Source organism: Vigna angularis, chromosome 6, assembly GCF_016808095.1.
Source record: "Vigna angularis cultivar LongXiaoDou No.4 chromosome 6, ASM1680809v1, whole genome shotgun sequence".
Taxonomy (NCBI): Eukaryota; Viridiplantae; Streptophyta; class Magnoliopsida; order Fabales; family Fabaceae; genus Vigna; species Vigna angularis.
The window spans coordinates 12,578,331-12,588,436 of NC_068975.1; the positions used below are offsets into that span (position 1 = coordinate 12,578,331).

The following is a 10,106-nucleotide window of genomic DNA, read 5'->3' on the forward strand; positions in this document are numbered from 1 at the left end:
TTTAATGGGCTATCACATGAAAGCCCGTATGAACATCTCACCACCTTTAATGAAATTTGTAACACCGTGAAGATAAATGGAGTGCCGAATGAAGCAATCAAGCTTAGCTTGTTTCCTTTCTCATGGGAGGCAATGCTAAGTTGTGGTTAAATTCTTTTCCAGAAGGTAGTTTTACAGAATGGGAAGTTGTGGTTGCAAAGTTTTTGAACAAATACTTCCCACAATCTAAAGTCAACAAAGGGAAGCAAGAGATCTCTTCTTTCAGACAAGGCATGGAGGAGATATTAGGTCAAGCATGGGACAAGTACAAAAGCTTATTAAGAAAGACTCCCATGCATGGTTTTGATGAAGCAGCAGTAGTTCTACTTTTCCTTGAAGGTCTTGGTTCATAAACCAAGATGATGCTAGATGCATCAACGCGAGGTAACATTAAATGTAAAACTCCAGAGGAAGCAACAAAATTGATAGAAAACATGGCTGCTAATGACAATGAAATGCATAGTGAAAGAGGAGTTCCCAGTCAACAAATGGGAATGTTACAAATGCAAATTCAAGACGTCTTGTTTGCACAAAATGAGGTCATCGTTCAACAGTTATAAGAAGTAACAAAGAAGCTTTCTTTACTACCTCAAGAGATATATAATATTTCAATGGTTCAAAAGCAGCAACAACAATGGCAACCACAACCTATTTCATATGAGAAAAATAAAAAATTGGAGGATACTTTTCAAGAATTCATGAAAATGAGTGTCTCTTATTGTAAGAATGTGGAAGATGCATTTAATAGTATGAAAATGAACATTGGGAGAATGATTAACAAGATAGAAGGTTGTGAAAAGAATACAAAGAACACGTTGAATGAAGAATGTAAAACCATTATAACAAGAAGTGGTAAAGTGTTAAAAGAAAGAAAAATAGAGGGAAAAGAGAGAGAAAATGAGAGTGAAAAAGAAACACCTGAGTGGAAAGATATGGTTGAGAAAGAAAATAAGAGAGAAGAGGAAGATGAGAGAAAAAAAGAAAAAGAAAAAGAACAGTTAGGTGAGAGAAAAACAGAGAAAGAGTTAGAAAAAATACTTCCTTATCCAAAGATTTATGCAAGGAAAGAAAAAGAAAAACAGTTTGAGCGGTTTATGGAGATGTTTAAGAAACTAGAGATTACCATTCCTTTCTCAGAAGCATTGCAACAGATGCCATCTTATGCAAAGCTTTTGAAAGAACTCCTTACAAAGAAAAGAAAATATTTTGAGAAGGAGACCATTGAAGTAAAAGGTAATTGTAGTGCAATCATACAACAATTACCTCCCAAGTTTAAAGATCCAGGGAGCTTCACTATTCCATGCCCTATAGGAGAGTTGGAAATTGTAAGAGCTCTAATTGATTTGGGAGCAAGCATTAATTTGATGCCGCTTTCTGTATTTAAAAGAATTGACGGCTTAGAGCTCAAACCCACTAGAATGGCACTTCAATTCGCGGACAGGTCTCTTAAATATCCTTATGGAGTAGTTGAAGATGTGCTAGTCAAGGTAGAAAAATTCGTTTTCCCAGTGGATTTTGTTATCATGGAGATGGAGGAAAATGGAGATGTACCTCTCATTCTTCGGAGACCATTGATAACAGTTGAAATTTTTTTATTTTTATACTTAAAATTGACTTCAATTATAACCTTTATGACTTAGAAATTAGCTTGAACTCATGATTTTGTTGAATTGTTGGAAATAACAGAGTTGGACAGGTTTTATGCTTGATTTCTTTGTTTTTTGCAGGTTTCTAGATGAAATTGATGAAAGAAGTGAAAAGGGATAGAGATGGAATCAGAAAAGGACACAAAAAGTGCAAAAGAGGAGAAAACGCAAGTACCGCTCAACGCCAATTACCGCTGAGCGACACTCTCAAAGACCCGTTTGCAATGTTGAGGGGAGAAATGCCGCTGAGGGGAAGAATGGAGCACGCGCTATGATGACAAATTTATGAACACCGAAAAATGGCGCCACAAACTTGTTTAACCCTCGGCAAGTGTGACCGAATCGTATCAAGTAATAAAACTAGGTAAGACCAAGTATCGTTTTCCCAAAGGACTCACAGCCTAGTTAGTTATCTGATTTGTTGATTATTTAAGACTTGTGAACGAGTGATTGTAGGTTTTTAATGCAAAAGACAATAATTAAACATGTATGCATGAATGTGATCAATGGCAAAATGAGTAAAACAAACACGTAATGAATGATATGGATGAGTATGTTGTTGGGGTTATCAATTTCATCTTATCCACTCTCATATACTTTAGGAATTCATCAATCTTTTCATCAATGTTAATGCCACTCTCTAAATCACCTTGTCAAGAAGGCCTATCCTTAATTACGAGTTCATACAATTCCTAGCATTCCTAGTAATTAATTCTTAAGTGCAGAAGCTTAAAGGCAACCAATATGCTATTGGGAGAAATTCCCCGGATCCAGATTTCCCCGTACGTTCCCATATCGATAAAATCAATGATCATGGCAATGAATGAGTTAAAAAAAGCAAGCATTAAGCAAAGAGGAAAAACCCTAACTAATGATGAAAGAAAGCATAAGTCTTAAAGTAAGATGTTAAAACAATAATTCCATATATGAGAGTTTCACAAGACTACATTGATTCCCCAACAACAATACAAGGTTTAGTTCACCATATTCATGGTGAAACTAGATGAACAATAATGAAAGAATGGAAGATAAAACCCTAGAAAGGTGAAAAGGGAGCCTGAGCATCCAAGATCTTCCTTCAAAGGGGTGGAAAAGAGAGTGTTTGCTTCGTCCCAGCCAAAGATACAAACCCTAGGAACACCTAAAGCTTATATACTATTCGTAAAATTACAGAAAATTAGGCCCAAGCCCAAAATAGTGCCGTTCAACGATAAGTGCGTGAGTTGTTTTCCTCCCCTCAACGGCCTTTTCACCCCTCAGCGGAGCCAACGTGAGTTTCTGAGTGCCGCTCAGCGGTAAACTGCCGCTGAGCGGTAGTTGCGGCTTCTCCTTTTGCACTTTTTGATGTCTTTTCTGCTTCCATTTCTATCCTTCTTCACTTCTTTCACCAAATTCACCTTAAAACCTGCATAAAACACTGAAATCAAGCATAAACCTGTCCAGCTCTCTTATTTCTAATAGTATGACCAAAAGCATGATTTCAAGCTAGTTTCTAAGTGTTAAAGGTTGCTTTTAGTATCAAATTTAAGCATGAAAATAACAGTTTTTCAACTGTTATCACGCTACTAATGACAAATTTATGAACACCGAAATACAGCGCCACAAACTTGTTTAACAATCGGCAAGTGTGACCGAATCGTTTCAAGTAATAAACTCGGTAAGACCAAGTATAGTTCTCCCAAAGGGCTCACGGCCTAGTTTAGTTATGTGATTCGTTGATTATTTAAGACTTAAGAACGAAATAAGTGGAGTTTAATATGCAAAACAGAAAATAAACATGTATGCATGAATTTGATCAATGGCTAAAACAAAATACAAACACTTCAATGGAAGTATGTTGTTGGGGTTATCAATTTCATCTTATCCACTCTCATACTTTAGGAATTCAACATTCTTTTCATCATTGTTAATGCCACTCTCTAAATTACCTAGCAAGAAGGCCTATCCCTAATTACGAGTTCATACGATTCCTAGCATTCCTAATAATTAGTTCTTTTAGTGCAGGAGCTTAACGGCAACCAATATACTATTGGGAGAAATTCCCCAGATCTAGACTTCCCCGTACGTTCCCGTATCGACAAAATCACTAATCATGCATTGAATGAGTTAAACAAAGCAAGCATTGAGCAAAGAGGAAAAACCCTAACTAATGATGAAAGAAATCATAGGTCTTAAATATAAGATGTAAAAGCAAATTCCATATATGAGAGTTTCACAAGACTACATTGATTCCCCAACAACAATACAAGGTTTAGTTCACCATATTCATGGTGAAACTAGATGAATAATAATGAAAGAATGAAAGATAAAACCCTAGAAAGGTGAAGAGGTAGCCTGAGCATCCAAGATCCTCCTTCAAAGGGGTGGAAGAGAGAGTGTTTGCTTCGTTTCTGCCAAAGATACAAACCCTAAGACGTCCTAAAGCTTATATACTATTCTAAAATTACAGAAAATTTAGGCCCAAGCCCTTAAGTGTGCCGCTCAGCGGTAAGTGCGTGAGTTGGTTTCTTCCCCTCAGCGGCCATTTTTCCCCTCAGCGGATCCCCCGTGAGCTCCTGAGTGCCGCTCAGCGGTAAACTGCCGCTGAGCGGCAGTTGCGGTTTTTCCTTTTGCACTTTTTTATGTCTTTTCTGATTCCATCTCTCTCCTTCTTCACTTCTTTCACCAAATTCACCTTAAAACCTACACAAAAACACTGAAATCAAGCATAAACCTGTCCAGCTCTCTTATTTCGGAAAATATGAACAAAAGCATGATTTCAAGCTAGTTTCTAAGGGTTAAAGGTTGCTTTTAGTATCAATTTCAAGCATAAAAATAACAGTTTTTCAACTGTTATCACAACCCCAAACTTAGAACTTTGCTTGTGCTCAAGCAAACAAGATGTAACTCAATCTTCTACCAATTCATATGATGGTTCACTCATTCAAAAATCTTCTTTTCAAGATAAGTAAAGACTTCAATCAAACTTATGACCAAGATTTCAATCAAGATGTGCACATGCTTTAGTGTTCACAAAGTTATTTGATATCCAACAAATGTTATTTTTCATGAATGATCAATAAATTAAGCATGGATGTTCATGTGCTCATGGAATACTTCCTTACCAGGTAAAGTGTTTCACTCACACTCAAGTGTATAAGAGGTAATCACTCATTCACTCCACTATCACAATGTCACATGAATCAACTTTGCCTTTCATTTAACCAAACCACAATAAAAAACATTAACAAGCATGCATCATCACAAGGACTTTTCAATGGCTTATAATGTGGCTGGGCTAACAAGAAAATTGGTTTTTCTGGATCACAAAATCCTTGAGTTAAGAGAATCATAACAACACAATTATTCTTATTTTTCCCAACTTTCTTTTGCATTGAGCTTTTCTTTTTCTTTTCTTTTCTTGTCTGTTTATTTTCTTTTCATATTCTTAATTCTTAGCTCTTAGCTCAATGCTTTTCCTTTTTCATGCTTTCCCAACAACCCCAAACTTGAACATTTAACAATACCACACAAGATTTTTCTACTTAACTCAAGGTAAAGCTTTTCAACAAGGGTTTTCAATTTATGTTCAAGGCAAAGGGTTCAAAGGATAGAACACAAAGTGTTCTCTTTTAATGAGCTAACTTTATGAATTTTGCCAATAAAAAGGGTTCCAACAAACGGCCTTGATCATATGATGCAAAACAAGCAATTGATTCAATCATAGAAAACCTGGGCAAAATCATTCATGTTTCCAAAGTAATAGCATTCAATCTATAAAAACTCTAGAGCTCAAAACCTCACATATAAGCTCATTCAAATTTGACATACACATCCTGCTTAATCTCACAATCACAATCATAATATCCTGCATTTGTTCACAAAGCTTGTGAATCACCTGTATAAGCATTTTATGTGCAAATCTATCTCAACATCAATCAATCAATAATCATCATCAAGCATTACTTATCACACAATCACAGTCAATAGCAAACCATCATAACAAACCAGGTTTCCAATAGAGTACATCAACCTTAATCTAAAACAAAAGTAAATAAGTTCAGAACACTTAAACCAACAAAAGCATAAGTTCATGATAGCATTCATCAGTAAATGCTATCTCAGCTCCTCATCAATCTGAGCTGTCCTCTGTATCTTCCTCTTCTTCTTCCTCCTCATCATCATCATCTTCAAATGCATCATCATCATCAGCTTCATCTTCTTCCATCTCCCTAACTGAAGCTTCAGCTGCTTCAGCTCCTCCTCCTTGCACCGGCTCCTCTGGCCAAGCTACCACATTATTGAATTCCTCCATAGTCCACCTGTGAGCGGGAGGTGTATCATACATCCCCACAATCATCTCAGCAGTAGCCACCTGCCCTCTATGAATGGACTATAACTGAGCACCTATAAGGGACATGTACATATCCCTCATCTGGAATGGTTCTGCTTCATGTGTCTCAGTAGATGTCTGGCTCTATGCTTGCCCTCTTTCTCTGCGAGCACGGCGTGGTGGAACTGGTTGAGTTGCCTCCTCACCTCCACAGTACTGTCTGTAATAGGCCTCATCAATGGCTTTTCTTGGCCTTTCAAATGGTGGAGCAGAAGTGTCCACCCCAACTATCTTGCAAAGGTGAGTGATTAAGGAGGGATGTTCTAAGGGTGCTTTGTTATTTGAGGTATTGGCACACACACTAATCTCATCAGCTATCACCTGCCCAATATTAACATTTAAGTTCCTGATAGCACAGTAGATGAAGAGTGCCCTGCTGAGAGTAATATCTGACACATGTGAACATGGCTGAATGTTGGCATGAGAAAATGCCATTCAATACTTTGCAAGAGGAGTCAGATCAGTCCTCCTAATGTTTACCACTGAGCCAGATCTATTCCTTTGGAAGTGTCCTCTAGGTATACATAGTACTCTCTCTACATCCTCAAAATCAGCCCCTTCCTCAATGCAAAGAGCAAACTGGCACTGCTCACCAGCCCACACAGTATCCAGGAAGTTATTGATAGAATCAGGATCATACCTGATAGCATGGCCTCTAACATAGCCCAAATAATTTTCAACTGGATAATCACCAATCTTCTTTGCATTAGTGTAGAATTCTTTTACCACAGCTATGTTAGCAGGTGCAGGATATGTGGCTAGCTTTCCCCAGTCATTCCCTAACAATTGCTCTCCAAATTAAGGAGCAAAGTTAGGTATCATTCCAACTTTTCTCTCCATAAGGAGTCTCCTGTCTTACACCACCTTGAAGTGCTTCTCATGTTTCCGAGAGAGGAACCTACTATAATGGGGCTGTTCTGGTTCCTTTTCCTTTCTCTTGGTTGCCATGGTTTTCAATCTTTTTCCTGAAGAGGATGTCATTCCTGCAATCAAACACAGATACAAAACCACAGAACATGATGTTAATCATTAGTAAAACACAGAATACAACTCCTTTCGAAGCTAAACCACCGCTGAGGGTCAGAATTACCCCTCAGCGCCACCAGTGCCACATTCCAGAACACAAATTTTGCAAAAATTTCAGGTCTGGCATAGTGCCGCTCAGCGACAATTTACCCCTGAGCGGTAACTCTGCAGAGTTTTGAAAAACCTCTTTTTAAGCTGTCTTAACTCCACCCAAATGCAATTTTCAGTTTTCTAGATCAAAATTATGCAGTTTAATCGGTTCAAAAATCAATTATATCATCAAATAATGCATAGAAATCAAAACCCCTAAATATTCATGCTTTGACAATCACATTCAAAATTAAGAACCCTAGAATGAACAAAATGCTTTACTTACTTGGGTGGAGATACTAGATGCAATGAGAATGCTTCCAAGCTAAGATGCTCTATTCCAACCCCAAACTTAGATGAAACACTAGTGAGCAAGTGAGTAGAAGAGAGATTTTCTTAAGAGGGAAGAGGGAAAAGATGTGGACAACCTTGGAAAAGTATGCGGGAGTGTTTGTGCAGAGAAGAGCCTGAAAATAAAAGCTTATGCGCAGCTTAGGGTATAAAAATACCCTAATGGTCTCGGGTCTCGCTAAGGGGAAACTAAACCCACTTTGCGATAGTACCGCTCAGCGGCACTTTCGTGAAGTGCTCTTCTCCTTCTTTTCTTAACCTACGTGCCTCCTAAACATGCCCCTCACTGGTTCCCTGCAATTCAATTCTCAGGTTACGTATGCACAACCCTATTATACTACTACAATGAAACAAACAAAAACAATCAATCAACTGGGTTGCCTCCCAGGTAGCGCTTGTTTAACGTCACGAGCCTGACCCAAAATCCACCAACACCCATCAGTAGGTGTTACAAACTTACCAACACCCATCAGTAGGTGTTACAAACTAACCAACACCCATTAGTAGGTGCAAAATTTTCTCACCAACACCCATCAGTAGGTGTTACAAACTTAGTATCCTTCAGTGGATACTTAACCACCTAGCATCCTTCAGTAGATGCTATATCCAACAAAGTATTTACAAAACTAATGTCCACAAATTAAAAGTTACAAAACAAAATCAAAAGTTTTTAAATCACTGGGTTGCCTCCCAGCAAGCGCTCTTTTAATGTCATTAGCTTGACCCAGTAAAGTTCAAGTTCCTTCTTCATAGTTGATGTTGTTATCCCACCAACTCCTCAGTTGTTTCCTGTGCACTGTTTTGATTCTTCCAAAATATGGAGATTCTATCTCTATCACCTCCTTCTCTTTATAGCCTTTCACAACCCACAACTTATTTTTGATTCTCACTGGTGTACCAAGTTGGGGTCTTCCTTTCTTCCAGTCCTCAGGAACTTTTCCTCCTCTACCAATCTTTTCTCCTTTATGCACCTGAAACAACAAACAATGGTTACCTGTAACCTTGGGCTCTTCATCTTGACGGCTAGTCATGTGTGCATCTTGAAATGCAGCTTTATAACTAGCTTCTTCCTCCTGTGTTTGCATCTCATCTTTAAAGACATCTACAACAACTCTCTCCTCTCGGTCCTGGAGCATCACTATACCTTCGTTTACATCAATGATAGCTTTGGCCATTTTCATAAACGGTCTTCCAAGAATGATAGGTATCTTTTCTGTCTCCATCTTCATCACCACAAAGTCTGCCAAGAACTGGAGTTTGCCAACACAAACTATAATGTCCTCTGCAATCCCACATGGTTCCTTTGAAGATCCATCGGCCATTACTAAATTAACCTTTACAGGTTTCATATTAACATCGCCGATTTGCTCCAGTAAAGAGTAAGGTATCAAGTTAACACTTGAACCTAAATCAAGAAGAGTTTTTTTAATCCTTTTCTTCCCTATAGTACAAGGGATAGAAAAGCCTCCTGGATCTGTTGCTTTTGGAGGGACTGACTCCTTTTTAACAGTTTTACAGTTCTTTGCCTCATCATCTCTACGTCTTTTCTTTATAGAGACGTCTTCATCAGTTCTAGTGTAAACTGTAATTTGTTGTAGAATCTGCTCCCAAGGTGCATCATTATCCACCATCTTGAATAGTTCTGTGAAATCCAGTTGTTTCCCTTGATGTATTGGAAAAGGAAAAGTATTTTTGCTCTCTATTTCTCTTTTCTCTTCTGTTTCTCCTTTGTCTAACTCAACTATCTCATTTTTAGCACTCTCTACCACCTTGCATTCTTCTCTGGGGTTAACCTCAGTATTAGCCCCAAAATTTCTATTTGGCCTTTCTTCCACCTGCTTGGTGATCTGCCCCATCTGAATCTCCAAATTCTTGATAGCAGCTTCAGTGCTCTTTTGGGTAGACTCAGTTTTCTGTATGAAATTATTAAGAGTGTCTTCCATCCTCATGGACCTTTCATTAAGCATAGAAATCTGCTGCCATAAGGTGGGTTGCTGCTGCTGCTTATTAAATTGACCAGCTTGCCCAATTTGCCCTTGACCAATACTTGGGTGTGGTTTCCACCCTTGATTGTAATTCCCTTGACGGTATTGATTGGTCATGTAATTCACATCCTCTACGGCTTCTACTGGAAAGGCACATTGACCATTGATATGGTCGCCTCCACATAATTCACACAACTGAGATTGTACCTGTGCAGCAGTCTTCAACTCTTTAGGCAATTGTGCAAGTGTTTTCGTAAGATTCTTCAGCTGTTGAGTTAGAATTTTATTTTGAGCTAGCAAGGCATCATGTGTTTGTAATTGAAGAACTCCTTTTTGTTGCATAGGAGCTCCTCTTTCACTGTTGAGCTCATTATCACTAGTAGCCATACTTTCAATAATTTCTGTTGCTTCCTCTGGAGTTTTCCATTTAATGTTTCCTCCTGCTGAGGCATCAAGCATCATCTTGGTTTGTGAACCAAGACCTCCAAGGAAGGTAAGGACTACTTCCACTTCATCGAATCCATGCGTGAGTGTTTTTTGTAGCAAGCTTTTGTATCTATCCCATGCATGACCCAGTGATTCTTCCATGCCCTGCCT

At 38.4% G+C, this 10,106-nt stretch overlaps 1 protein-coding gene across 1 annotated transcript; it reads left to right on the plus strand.

Annotated features, from left to right (window-relative positions):
* The first annotated feature begins 1,139 nt into the window (after positions 1 to 1,139).
* On the plus strand, positions 1,140 to 1,778 carry LOC128197502 (uncharacterized). Its single transcript, XM_052879556.1, has 2 exons — positions 1,140 to 1,586; positions 1,767 to 1,778. The coding sequence occupies exons 1-2, from the start codon at positions 1,140 to 1,142 to the stop codon at positions 1,776 to 1,778; spliced, it is 459 nt and encodes a 152-aa protein (XP_052735516.1).
* The last annotated feature ends 8,328 nt before the right edge of the window (positions 1,779 to 10,106 follow it).

What these genes read in the sequence shown, in the direction of transcription:
- LOC128197502 (XM_052879556.1), top strand. Translation starts at nt 1,140, where the DNA reads ATGTTTAAGAAACTAGAGATTACCATTCCTTTCTCAGAAGCATTGCAA.